The sequence below is a fragment of the Apteryx rowi genome, unplaced genomic scaffold (genome assembly GCF_003343035.1).
Source record: "Apteryx rowi isolate R43461 unplaced genomic scaffold, aptRow1 scaffold_370, whole genome shotgun sequence".
Classification (NCBI taxonomy): domain Eukaryota; kingdom Metazoa; phylum Chordata; class Aves; order Apterygiformes; family Apterygidae; genus Apteryx; species Apteryx rowi.
In genome coordinates, this window is record NW_020450197.1 from 96309 (window position 1) to 110771 (window position 14463).

The 14463-nt window shown below is 43.9% G+C and overlaps 1 protein-coding gene across 1 annotated transcript in view; it reads left to right on the top strand.

Annotated features, from left to right (window-relative positions):
* The first annotated feature begins 336 nt into the window (after positions 1-336).
* The window catches only part of ST8SIA4 (ST8 alpha-N-acetyl-neuraminide alpha-2,8-sialyltransferase 4), a 61803-nt gene continuing 47676 nt past the window's right edge, over positions 337-14463 (top strand). Inside the window, exons 1-3 of the mRNA XM_026073589.1 lie at positions 337-404; positions 2935-2975; positions 4291-4422. Coding sequence (XP_025929374.1) covers positions 2965-2975; positions 4291-4422 — 143 coding nt within the window. The 5' untranslated portion in view covers positions 337-404; positions 2935-2964. The remainder of the gene's footprint in view (positions 405-2934; positions 2976-4290; positions 4423-14463) is intronic.

Here is a 14463-nt window from a genome sequence, read left to right on the forward strand (position 1 = left end):
GGCTGCCCCGGATGCGGGGCTGGGGCGCAGCCGGGCGCCCGCCGGGAGCCCGCGGCGGCCCCGGGTTTGCCCGGGACCGCCCCCAACTTCGGCGCCCCACGGGAGGCGCCTCCGTGCGGAGCCCCGCGCTCTCGCTCGGACCTTCGTCTGGCTTCGGGTTTTCTCCTTTCCTGCCTGTCTTCGGTTAAAATGAAAGCCGCGAGGTCTTTTGCCCTTTTCCGTCCGAGTCTCAGCTTTCTCTTGCGCTGCAGCACATCGCGTGTGCGCGCCTGTCTATGCGGGCCTCTGTTCTCCCTTTTTCCCCGAAGTTGTAGCTATCCTGGGAGGAAGCTGGGTTTTCGGCCGAGCCTGGTTTTCGTCTGAAAGGGACGATCTCCGGGCTTTCACGGGAGGCGGCTGCAGGGGTGCGTGACTGCGCGGCGGGCGGGCGGCGGCGGGGGTCCCGCTCGTGCGTCCGTGCCGCCCGGGGCGGGGGGGCCTCGGTCACAGCGGGGCTGCGCTTTGCTGTAAGCCCCCGCCGTGGTCGGGGCGGGGGGAAGAAGAGGTTGCAGGTGCCGCCCCGCCGCCCCCAAGGGGAGACGCGGCAGAGGCGCCCCCTTCCGCGGGCACAGCTGGGCGCCGGGGGGTCGCGCCTCTGTCGGGCGCCTCCGGGTCCCCCCAAAAGGAGCAGGTCTGGTGGCCGGGCTCCCGCTCCTGCCCCGCACGTCGGGGGGGGGGGAGGGAACAGACTGGGGGCTGCTGCTCGCCCGCGCGGCCGCATCCCCTGGGTGCGAGAGGATTTCCCCACGCGTGGTCAGTGGCGCGGTCCCTGCATGCTAAAGGTTTTTACAACTTGGCTGTAACTTTCCTTCTTGTCGAAACTCGGTGTAAGCGCAGGCTCCGCGGCAATGCTGTAGTATCTGTGTACTTTCAAGACATCTGAAGTTCAAATTATATGTTGGTAGGTGCAGGAAAATGCACGTGAGAGCTGATGTGTCAGGGACAATCGGCATTAACCAAAGACACCCGTGTTTCATAATGCACTGTCCTTCATCTCAGACTAGAGGTAGTCGCTAAAATGATTCAGAAATTAGTCACTAGGTATAATCGGTTCATATTTGAAAAAAAAAAAAAACCCACTCCTCCAGCTTATGATATATTGTATTTGACATTATTTAAAGTGTACTAAAATGCACTGATGCTTTAATATTACATGAAATAAAACAAGCATATCTAGTCATAGCTATGTATGTCTCTAACAACACTTAAAAATACAACCATAATGTACTTCAACCAGGTCATTTAGTGATATCCGGACATCTCTATTGTCAGTGAAACTTCTTGTGCAGTATGGTGCTGTGCTCTTTGGCAAAGGATGTGGGAATACTGTTTCTTTTCCCAGCCCTTCTGTCCCATCCCTCAGCAGTAAGAATCAGAAAACGGGAAGACTAAGTCTCCTGTTACCCTCTGCCACCGCTTATGACTCCAGTCTGTCTTCCGAGGGAAGAGCTCACTCAAATATTTGGTTATTTTTGATGGGCCACATGGGAAAACAAAGTCAGTTTTTCATGGAATGTTTTACTTCCAGAAGTACCAGTAATCATGAATTCTGAATGCACAAGGTGGCCATTTTTGTATTTATTAATGACACTGCCAGTAAATCCCATGTTTTCTAAAATAGGTTACTGTATAAGAATCTGTGCGATTCCAAAGCATGTTTTGCACCCTTATGTTTTCACAGCAAAATCTCTAGGACAGTAATTGTAAAAGCATGCCATTCTTTAACTAGACTGTAATGCCCCTTTAAAGGTTATTCAAGTAATGAAACACATGCATTATATGGCATGCAGTCTTAAACTGCATTATCTTCTAGTGATAGAAAATATGCTTTTTAAAGTTCTAAGACTTTTTTTTTTATGTTTAATGAGCTGTGTTCAGGATAAGAGATGGTCTTATTATGTTGGTCTAGTTGGTCACCAAAGCAAGGCGACTCAGAGTTGAGGTTGACACTGTAAGCCACAAGTTGCCATCACTTTTAATGGCAGTTGTTTTATTAACATCAAGGGGGATTTGCTGCAATTCTAGAAGATGCAAGTTGGCCCCAATTTATTTCACACTTACTTGAAAAATTTTCTGGTGCAAATTGACCTTTTTATGCATCATGTTATTTAATATTATTTTAGATGAAAATTAAACTACTAATAAAAGGCAGAGGAGCATATAAGCAAACACCTTTACGTTTGTAGTAGAGCTTTAACACAAAGTGCTTAGGACCTTCTTTCTGCTCATGAGAACATAACTTAAGATTGCTTTTCTGAACCATATACATAGTTTATTGCAGGTGTAAATTGTGAATACTCAAGACAATCGCATTTCAAATGCTCAAGTACTTTACCTGTTTGGAACATAATTTGCTGCTAAATTTTGTCACCTGTTTCACTGTTAGTGTCTAATGGGTAACTTTTTACTCAGCCTCAACTAGAGGCATCTCTGAAGTACTCTTACACTGTGTACTTTACCTGATGCATTTGGGTAATTTTCCTTTAGATGCATACACATCTTGTTGCAGGACAATATATGCAATAAATACATTCATAACAGTTGTGGAAAAGAAAACAACAGTAAATTTGCATACTGAATATAAAATCAAAAACATCGAAGAGCAAATATTAAATACATTCTAATTATTATGCTTAGCGACTTTGGCAACATCCACCCTTCCAGTCGTGAGTGTGGTTAGGAGGCTGCGCATACAGGTGGTGGACCTGCACAAACTGCCTGAAGTTGCTGGTTTTTCAGTAGGTGGCACTCTCAGCTCTGAGTCAGCGCCGGGTCCCTGCTGCAGTGGCTGGCATGGGGGTGAGGGAGGGACAGCGGTGCCCCTGGCACTGGGGGCTGTTTTTTTTTTTTTTTTTTTTTTTCAATGAAGCGTAAAATATTGTTTACTACCTACAGGAGCTTTTGCAATCATGGCACTTTTTGCAAATGAACACCAGGTACCAGTTTTGTTAGTTTAGCCTAATTAATGTCCTGTTGCAGGTTAGTTCTAGTTTAATTTGCTGTATAATTTACCAAATGTTAATGCTTATATATACTGTAATAATGTTGCAGTAGCTCTTATAATGGAGCAGGATCCTATTGTTTTAAGCACTTACAGAGTCAGGGAAACAAAAATCAGCATTTCCCTAGAAAGCTTGCAGTCGCTTTCAGAGACTGTAATGAAACATCTTTCATGCTCCATTTTGTTGGTCAAATGTCTGCTGGTCAAAATTCCTATTTGCAAGCCAAATGGAATTATTATTAGTAGTATTATTTCAGTGAAGGCTTTCTTTCTTAACAGATAAAGAGATTTCTGTATATCACTGTGCTATATATTCCTTCTCAGATATAAGACATTCTGCATGGTAAAATGTTATACCCAAAGAGTCTGATATATTAAACAATTATGGATTAAACAGCTATGTTTGAACTCAGAGAGCTGAATGTTGCTCTGGTGTGTAAATGGAAACATTATGGTTGCACATATGGAGGTAAAAACAGATTTTTAGACCTAAGACATAAGTCCTGCTTGCAGAGTTTTAGCTTTCCTATTACACTTGTGTGGCTCTATTGGCTGGTATGGTTGTGGCTGGTAACTTTATGATACTTCATCAGTTGTGCAGTGATCATCAGCCGCTGCTAACTGCAGTTTTTATTTGTTAAAGTTACCAAAATGTGTGGATATAATGAGATTAGTGAATAGGATTAGACAACTGAGGCTGTCTGGCCCTGAGTGTACAAATGTTTCAGGAAGTTTCAGGGAAATTTTGTGTTTCGTATACCCTGAAACTCCAGAATTCCCAGCGTGAAAGTCTCCTATTACTGGTAGGAGGCAAAGAGAGTTAATTAGGGTGTTACTGTATAACATGAGAAATTGCTGGAGGAAGGAGTGGGAGTTAAGTCTTAATTCTTGTCTTAATACTGGAAGTATGGGACATAGGAGTGCAGAATCTGCCTCGCACATATACTGAGGCAAACCAGGTCCGGCTTCACAATTTGGAGTTCATTGTAATTTTTGTTTTGCTTATTGCAATAAAACTAAAAATGTATTTAAGCTTTTAAATTAAGTATTAAAGTATTAGATATAGATCTCCCATAGATTTCTCTTAGGTAGAGTTTATTTTATTTGGTGAGTAGATTAGGTGAGAAGGGGAGGTAATTGCTATGCTTTGTTGTGGATGAAAAGAAAGTATCACTGGTGCTTGTGATCTAAATTAGTTCAAACTAGAACTAGCCTTAACATAACTGTGTTTTTTTTGTGTTGCATTGCAGAGATGGTGAGCTGAGTTTGAGTAGATCAATGATCAATAGCTCTGATAAAATAATTCGAAAGGGTGGCTCCTCAATCTTCCAGCACTCTGTAGAAGGTTGGAAAATCAATTCCTCATTGGTACTGGAGATAAGGTGAGTGTCTTAAAGTTCATTTCATATTACTATTGCCTATAATTCTTCTGGTCTAGAAAACTTATCATAGTCATTTGATTCACTGTTACAGGAGGATGTTTTATAACTTTGTACTTACCTAGGTGCAATGTTAAATGCAACTGAACGACCTCAGACTCTGAAGTAAAGTTGCCCTTCACAAGAATAAATAACATGTTTTTATCTAGTTATGTCAATCAGACCGTCGAGGACAACATCTACATTATGTGTGTCTGCGTTGAGCTGGTTTTCTCGTGTTCCCTTACAGGCAGTGGTGAGAAATTGGCGCTTTTAGGACATGATCTCGTCCCAAGCTACTGTAGCTGCCTAAAAGAGGACAGATGAAAATATCCTGAAAGTACCTATATTTCTCTCTTCTCTGCAAAGAGAGCTTAGAGAGATGACTTAGATCTAGGGGTTGAGAGAGGCTGGTGGACGATACGACTCCTACCCTGAACGTCTGCGACTGGCCCGAGCGGCATCGGCACCACTGCCACCTGGTGCGGTTCTCCGTCCCTTGCAGGTGGAGGCCAGAAGGAGTCGTGGGTCCACATGGAGGTGGACACAAGGGCAGAATTAAGAGGAGTGACATCAAAGTTTTGTTTTGGTGTTTCCTAACAGTTGCATCAGGGCAAGCGTTACTGGGCTCTTGTCGTCACATCTTCCCCGTCTTGGGAGGGTGGCCAGGACAGGAAGGGTGTGGAGCTCGGGTTAGCAGGACAGATGGCTGAGCCTGTCATGCTCTGTGCAAGGTGATAGAAAAGAGGTATTTTTCAGCAGCAAAGGCATAGCGGAGTGGATTTTTGTTTTCCTGAATCTGAGCACTGTTTTACAGCTGAGTAGGAATTTGATCTAATTAAAATGTGGTTTCTGTGTCACTTCTCTTTCTTCAGTTTTGTATAAATTAAAGGGTAGCTTATGAAACCCTTAAAGAGGCAATGCTTCCATGTATGAAAAGCATGGCTCCTCTGAAAAAGGGACTTCTGGGTTTATGGCTACTGTTTTACATTCTTCATTCTAAAACAAGCAGAAGATATTTGTAGCTCAGAAATGATTCACGTGTGCAAAGTTGTAGTAGAAGTAAACTATGGAGCAGTTATAATTCTTGAAATTCTTGAAGTTCTCAAGCTATGATGGACTTAGCACAGCCCCGCTGCAACAGCAGGGGAACAGCAACAGAGATGAGAAGAGCAGCAGATTTTGGGTAGCAGCAATGATTGCTCCTACTGATACTCTGGAGCCTGCGGCTGTATCTCAGCAGGTGGGCAAGCACGGCGCRCTGCATTGCGTTGCGCTGCGTGGTGCGCTGCGTTGTCCCGAACCCCTGGGTGCCCTGGACTGAGGGACCTGGGGGGTCCAGCTGTGCCCCTGGCACCTGGGTTTCGCACCAGTGAACACGTGGTTCTCGCCCTAAAATGCAGCCGAGGAGCATTCCCAGGTCTTGGCACTGGTGTTTTTCCCAAGACCCTCAGTGCAGATGTCGCCTGTTTGAGCCGTGTGTGGTTGCTGTGTAAAAGCTAGATTCCACTCCAAGGTAATTTAGGGAAGATAAGCAGAATTCCTATATCAATAACAATATTTAAGATTTATGTGGATGTAACTGACAATTTAAGCTGGACAGATAGTAACTTGAACAGTGTCACAATTTCAAATTGTAGGCTATAGTTCTGACAAGAGAAAAAAACAGCACACTGTTTTGCTTGTGATGTAAATTGATTTGTTTTGGAAGTCGTTGAGAGACTATAAACAGAAACCTATAATAACTCTTCTCCTTCGTCCCATTTTGGTGAAGAACTAAGTATCACGTTTCAGAACCGTTTAAAACCAATATGTTGCTGCTCAAGCCAAACAATAAACAAACGATTATAATGAATTATAATGACTCTTTGGGTAAAGTTAAGAGAGAAATTGGAGTTTGGGATACTTCTGAGGTGCTCATTTTTTGCCTATTTCAACAGCAAACTGTATCATTCAGACAAAGAAGTCAAACAAAGTACTTTACTTTTTTTTTTTTAAGATTCTTACTACATACATATCATCTCACTCTACCAAAAACCTGAGTTTCAAAAACAATACCTTTTTTTCTTACTGTTGGGGGATGAGAAAGTTCTTTTGCTTTATAAATGTGCTCTTAAGAAACATCATGATGTAATTACTTTGTGGTTTTTAAAAACTTAACAGTGAAGGGTATTTTTTTTCTCAGTGATACAGTGGAGAAAAACATGTATCCTGTACACTAGTTTAAACAGTAAAGATCCCATTTGGTCAGCATGGAGATTTTCTGTATAGCAGAGTGCATAAAGTTGAGGTTATTTAGATGTCCACTTTGGTCTCATTTTGAGATGAAATAGCTATCGTCATGAACAGCAGGTCAGAGGAGGAGGTGTTTTCACTGAACCGATATGAGATTTTAGACTAATGTGACTTAGGGCCAAAATTTGACATCCGCTGTGGGGGGAACCAGGGCTACTAGCCAGTGCATGTCCTTTCGACAAATCCTCTTGGCTAACGTGCGTAACACACTTGGGTACGCTCTTCAGCAGTGAGGGAGGGAAGTTTGGCGCGTTTTTCCCTTGCATAAACCACAAACAGCCCCTTGTAATGTGTGTCCCACTCCTGACGGTGACTAAACATGCATTCTTCTTTTGCTTTTGCAGGAGGTTTGCTGTACACCTTTATTCCCTGTCACAGCAGTAAGAAACATCTTAGCCATTAATATTTTTACGCTTATAGAACTATCAATCAGGACTAACTTTAAATGTATGTGGCAATCTCCTAGAGTGTTCTCATGGTTAGACTAATGGTTGGGTCCTCCAAAGTACATTACATGCACTGTGTAGACCATGAAGATGATTCACGCTCTATTATTGCAACTGTTAATGTGAATAGTGTTTGACTTGTGGTGTGAGGTTCGCCATAGCGGGTAATGACAAGAGAGAAATATAGTAAAAAAAGCTAGCGCCTGTTGAATAATATATAAAAAGTTGTCACTTTTTAGCAGTGGAGAAACAGTTTGTGAAACCATTAATGTACATCATACAGACATTTCATAAAACTTATAATCATCCTAAAATGGCAGCTACTGTTGTCTTACATCAGCTTGGCACCCACAATAAAAATTTAAAAATGTGGAAAAAATGCGATAGTGAGTTTTGCTTTCTGTAAGGACGGCGTGTTTTATGCTGTATCCGGACCTAGCAGGTTGGCAGCTGGGACATTGTGCTTTGCTGTTTGTTCTGTTGACCATGGGTGTCCTCTCCTGCCATTTTATATTTGCTCGGGCTAATGACCGCTTTCTATCAACTGCAGAGGTCTTTTCTATTTGCTATTGGAAATGAATTCTTGACCAGGTCATAGGAATCAATGAGTGAAGCAGCTCCATAAGCAGGACCCCATGGGAGGAGGAAGAGCTTCTATGGGGTATCTGGGRTCCTGAGATGCTCTCCTGGACTTTGTGAGCAGAAGAGGCAGTCGAGGGGGTGTAGCAGCCCTGTTGGAGGTGCCTGCTTGGAAGAAAGAGCTAGGCTTTGCATGTTTGAGGTGGGGATGGTGGGTATCGTTAGCTAATTACTAGAGACTGCAGCATATTTGCTGCCTTGCCAATCATGACTGTACCAGTGGGAGAGTGGGTTTTTTTTTTTTTTTTTTAATGGATGGTACCTTCTGATTGCTGACAACTTCTTTAAGAATAATTAGTAATTCTGCTGCCTAAGGAAGGAGGACTGCTTGCTTGATCCCTGACCATCTGAATGGTTCAGTCACGTAGGAATGGGAGAGAGAGGATCCACCTTCTGTGGGGTTTTATGTCTAAATCCTTCCTATTGTCTGTGGCAATTTGAAGGTTTTCCAATTATGGAAATTGGAAAATTTCAGCTCCATTAAAGGCTGTGCTTTCAGGACGGAGAGACACGGCTGAGGTGATGCAAACCCGTCTGGGGAAGCCGGCTTAAGCAGGACTGGTGCTGTGCCAGCACCTCTGCAGTCTATGTGAAATGAAATACAGTCAAGGCCTGAGTGCGTGATTTTCTTTTTCCACTTCTTTTGATTAAGTGGGGGCATGTATTTGTGTTGGAAGGAACAGATAGAAGTTTTGAATCGCAGGAAGGCAAAATGAAGAAAAAAACCAATGCGTGTCTAGGATGTACTTATCTCTTTGTGATGTGGGTGAGAACTTGATGAGTGGAAATTTCCTGTCAGAGAAGTGTGAGAACTTGTAATATGTTAACAGCTTCATTTAGAGGAGAAAAAAAGAGAGAGAGAGAGACTTCCCCTATAGAAGGGCTCAGATTGTTATCGCTTTTGTCTTGCAAGAAGATGTGAAACAGCTATGATATGTCCTTGAAGTGTGTGCAGTAAACACAGAGCTGGCACTGGAGCAGCTCTGAAGCTTTTGGAGCGACACGTTGAGGCCAGCCGGGCTGTTCCCTTCCGAACCTGCGTGTCTCCGAGACATGCTCATTGGGACTCTCTGGGCTGATTCAGTCATCATAAACCTGAAAGCTTTCCCAGAAATTTGCAAGGCGTTTTGCTTCCCTCAGAGCCTTATCTCACCTGAAGAGTTGGCATTTGCTCTCGGTTGGGGTGGTTAACACCACTGATTCCGCCCTTTGGATTCTAACTTGCTTAAGTTCATTAAAAGCCGATATGTGATTGACCTTCATGTGCTAAGCAGCAGCCAGGCATGCTTGTTTCAAAGCCCCCATTTCCCTTTTGTGTGCCCACTGAAGGTTTGTGGCATGATTAGCATGTGCTTCAGCTGGGAAGTGATGTTTCTGGCAAGGGGGAAGCCTGAAGGGCTCAAAGGGAGCTGGGGCGGGTGAGACCCCCTCCACCGCGTGCCTAGATGGGTGCCAGTGTGGTCCGCCTCGGGCTGGGGAGCGCTGGGAAGCTCTCCCTGGTTAGTTGCAATTATGCATGTTTTTAACAAATCAACTCCAAACCTTAGTGAATTTTCAAAATTAAATGAGAAAAAGTCAGTAGGAATCTGCACTGACTTTGGTGGGAATGGGCATCTCCTGAGGGTGAGATGTTATGTTCTTTTCAAAAAAAAAAATATATATATATATATATATATATATATATATATGCTTGGTGATCTTGCTGTAGTGGGAGGTGGAAACCTGTATGCAACATTCACCAAAGTTACTGAATAACTCCTTAACACTTGTCTGGAAGAGTGCTTAGTAACACTGGACGTTTGCTGGTTATATATTGGAAGGACTTTGTATGTTTGTTTGCCTTGCACACAAAAAAAGCACCAAGCGAGTCCAAAAAATCTAGAACTTGAAAAGCATGGGTTCAATTTAAGAGAGGTCTAAATTCAGTACTTAAACTGTTTAGCTACTATCGAAATGATCAACACAGTATTTTGAAATTGAAATATTTATGGTGAGTTGCCTGACAGAACAAATAAAAATATTTGGATATGAGTAACCCTTGGCCTTTCTGTAATCAGTGTATCTTTAGAAAAACATCAATCTCTTGTTTTGGTAGCAAGTGAAAAATCCTCCCTGTAGTCACATAACGTGCACATTCAGAAACATAAGAGCTGGAACTATTAAAACTGTGGTTAAAAGTCCGATCTGGTCTTAATTTATTAAAAGGCTCCTTGTGATCAATATGCATAGGGAGAGCATAAAAAGGAAATACTGGAAAGGAAAGATAATTAATCAAACTAAACTGCATGCTTTTCCCTCACTCAAGCAGACGAACGCAGTTTGATTTAACTCCCTATTTCTCTTTTGGTGCTAAAGGCGAGCAGAGTTGGAAAGCACGGCTCCTCTGAGACAGGAATATTTTTGGTGTGCCCACATACAAACGACAAAACAAGCAAGAAGCATGCAGCAATGCAGGGCCGCAGCCTGCCCTCGGAGACGTCTCCGGTGCCGTCGGCTTTGTTCGGAGCCGGGGAGCCGTGGGCAGTTGTACCCAGGGCCGAGCTCGGCCCGGGGTGCTGCTGTGATTCAGTTTCGTCTGGCCCAAAGGTGGTTTCAGGAGCACCTCTTCAAGGGAAGCGGCCTCTAATCCACCAGGAGTATGTTTACCTAAGTTGTCTTCCTTGATGATTTTAAAAGCCGAAAGCCACCTTCTACAAACCAGCCGGAGGGGAAGAGCAACAGTAGAGCTCCTTCGGGTGAGGGGCAAATCTCTGGCAAATCAAGGTGCTTAAAGGCCTGTGTGAATCACCTGGGGAAGGCCCACGGGAGAGCAGCAGGAAGGTTCCGAGGTCTAAAAAAACATGAACTATCTTAAACCCTCTTTTCTTTTTTCTTTTTTTTTTTATTAGCCTCAAGTGTGTGAAGGCTCTTGCCACAGAGTAAGGCGTTATTACCTGGTTATTGCTCGTTCTCCCTATGCAAGCTGCATGGAGCAGGAATGGACTTCAGGTGCTGCAGGACCGACCCTGGTCCACGCTCGGGGAACCACACTGCTGGGGAGGACAGGGAGGCACGGAAATTGATTGCAGAGGGTGTTTGCCAAGCCCCCACCACTGGCCATTAGGAATGTGTTTGATAAACATGTGCCAGGAGTGAGGTAGGTGTAGGCACATGCACCTTCAGCGGGGCAGGGTGTGGACTAGAAAACTGTGTAGCTGGCTTTATTCCTGTATTTGTAGCAGCATTAGGGCTTGGTGCCCGAGCTGGTTTCCCCAGTGTTGAGGAAGGCCTTCAGCGGATTTACCCCACGGCTTGGGCTTCTTGGGCTTCTTGGCCAGGCAAGCCCTGGTGTCCCATGGTGAGGCTTTCCAGCACTGCCTTGCTTGGAAAGAAGGTCTTTAAAAATATTTGCAGTCCTAAAAGTCAAATACTTAAGTGATTTTTTTTTTTTTTTTCCTTAATTCAGACAGTTTTGTGGCAGATGTGGGAGAGGTTGCTGTAGGATGATACTGTTATGTAGTACAAAGACTTTTGTGCCAAATAAAAAGTGCAGATAAATAGAAAGTATGTCACCACATTGCACCAGAATAATACATCTTTATATCTTTTGGAAAGCTATGCAAAGGCAGTGGTATCTGTTATGTATACTTCATCAGATAACCAGGAGTTGCGCTTCATGTTTAAGTATTTTGAACATCTGTTTCTGGTTATCAAAACAAACCCAGGTCAACCACAGATTGTGGCACTGCATTTCTGACAGTCGTGTAAGCATGTTGCAAATAGCTACTGGGCTCCAGCTAACCCCAATAGCTCCCTGTGCCTCACCTGCCTGGAAAGGGCTCTGGCTGCACCCTGGGACAGTTTTATTCATTAAAAAAAACCCTCAAAGCCCACCTCAGCAGAGCAGTTTCTTTACGCATTCTAGCTTATACTTGCAGAGGTTCCTTCCATTCAATACCTTTGCTTTGAGGTTCACTGAAAATCATGGTTTCCCCCTGCCCTTCTCTAATTGAGCCGTGAAGTTTCTGAATGCGAATTAGCACTTCTTTTAAATTATTTTTAACCAACATCAAGATTGACTGAGAAACCCATGTATGTTTTGTACTTAGTTTTTGGTCATATACCTTAGTATATTTTTTCCTCTTAGCACCCATCTGAGAATGGGAAGTACCACTATCCCCACAGTACAGATGAGTCAGTAGCACGGAGGAACTTAAAACAATGGCATGAACACCTGCATGCTTAATCACATTTCTTCCAGTATTGGATACAGTCAAATGAATCAGTTAAAGATATTTTAAAGCTAGTGTTATTACACGTCTCATATTGGCACAGATTCTTACACATACTCTAACACCTGCTCATACATTTACCATTGAATGTGCTACTTACAGCTTCAGATAAAAATATACTTTTAACATATTAAGATTCAGTGACTTCTGCCCATCTCAAAATTTTAATGAAAAATAAATTCTTTAGGCGTTTTTGAAGTTTCAGCTCTGTTAATGATTGATTGATTGCCTGAATCTAATTCAGCTCCATTTGAAACCCATTGGAAGACTTTTCTGAGCATATGTAGACACATAAGCAAATTCTGCCTGTAAGTTACCCACCCCGAATTAATACAGGAAGCCAAGGCCCTATCTTACTTTTTGTCACTGTTTCCATAACTGCACTGCAGTTTCTTGTGTTTTAAAATAATACACAAGCTGCTCCGTTCATGCACAAGCRTTGCCCCTCTGTTTGCAGACACAAGTAATAGGGGGCTTGTTTATTCTCGCTGTCGGGGTGGGGGCTTTCGATAAGTCAAGTGAACCTCCTTGGGCTCACAGGCAATTCTGCTTCCAGCCGCAGCCCTCAGTCTCTCCACGTTGCAGATAATTTTTCTGGCTTTTTGCGCCTTGGCAGTAGCCGCCCCTCCTTGTGCCGGGGTACCCGTGATGGGGAGCCTCCAAAGAGCTCGCCTGCTGCTGGCAGGGCCTTGCTGCGTCCGCCTGGTCCCCTGCAGAGCCCTGGGCCCCATGGTTCCAGTCCTAGTATTTAATATTTCCAGTTGTTTTCAGTGCTGCTGGATCAGACGATTCCTTCTTTCCCTCTCTTTTTCATTCTGTAGCCGTTTACCTATCTGTTGCAGGGTGCCCACAAAACGAGGCTTATCAAGACCACGGGACTTTTAAGTCCGTTTGAACTTACAGGCTGAGGAAGAGGCTTTATCGTGCTTTACGGAAATGCCTTGCCTGGCCTTTTATACCACTTACCAAAAGCTTTAGGCGCTCAAGGTTTTAATATCCTCTACCCTGCTTCATTACTGGGAGACCCTCACCTGCCTCGGCACAAGACGTCTTTGCCCTGGTGCTGCTTTGTCTATACGCAGCGGCTGCAAAAGGGAACCTCGGATGCCCTTCTCTCTTATTTTTTTCCTCACAGTTTAAGAAGTGAGAGGAAACACTTGAAAACAATATTTTTATCGCATTTCACTTCCCCTTCGGCATGCAAGGTCGATCCCAGGGCAACCGTTTTGTGCGAGGGGCTGCAAGGAGCCGGCGCGCGCTGGTCCCAGCGGCGGTGGCCCCGGCGGCTGCCTGGGGGCCGGGGCTCCTGCTGCTTGTCCCTCTTTGCCTCTGGGATGGGATGGTTTCCCCGTCACGGCGCTCCACGGGGCCAGGACTGCAGCAGCTCTAGTTACTGGCTTTTCCTGTTTTGGTCCAATCTAAGAAGGCTCCGCTCAAAAAAATGATTGTGTAAAAATAGCATCCTCTTACTCAACAAAATGTTGTGTTTTAAATGATCTCCCACCTGCTGACACCAGCGGAAAATACCAGTGTGCTTCACGAGGCTGGGCTTGTTCGTGGTCTCTGACTGACGGGGGCCTGTGGGGGTGGCCGGGGTCTTTCCCAGCTTGTCATCACGAGGATAAATGTTGACAAAAGGCTGCCGGTGCAGGCACCGGTCCGTGCAGAACCACCGTCCTTAAAGGTGTCTGTTCTGAGCTGGTGAATTTAAAGAGCCTTGGTTTTTATTTTCCTCCCTCCTAGACCTCTCAAGCAGGTACAAATTAATGTGGTTTAACTTCCTCGGTTGACATACTTCTCCTGTTATTTGCTGTGGACTGGGAGTATACAAATGCTTAATTAGCCCCATTCCCTGGACTTGTGCTATCTGATAGCTTGATCGTGAGTGGCTAAACCCCCCTTAACAGTTTAAACGCTTAATTGCAGAGACGCAGGCTAAAGGATTGACTAAACTGATTCAAAGTGATGATAAGAGCTCCCAAGAAGTGCTTCTCTGAGTTCAGCTAACATCTAGGCTACATACTAACCTGCAGTTGTTCAATTTGCAGTGTGGTTTTAAGCTGATTTTGTTAAATTGGTACAAAAGACTTAGGGTGTTCTTATTTCAAGTTAGTTAGGATAACTTTGGCTGAGCCTTCAGTTAGTTAGGAGCAAGTTTAAGCTAAACTAAATACATTATTCTTACAGTGAAATAAGAATCTAAAAGAAAACATGGTCATTCCTGAACCAAGATGACTTTTGAGACATGAGAGTATAGTGAAGCATTTATTTCCTAACTCATAAATACCCTATCTTTTAACCAACATGTTTTTAGGAAAACTAGCTGCTCTGGTCTTTTTTTTTTTTTTTTTTTC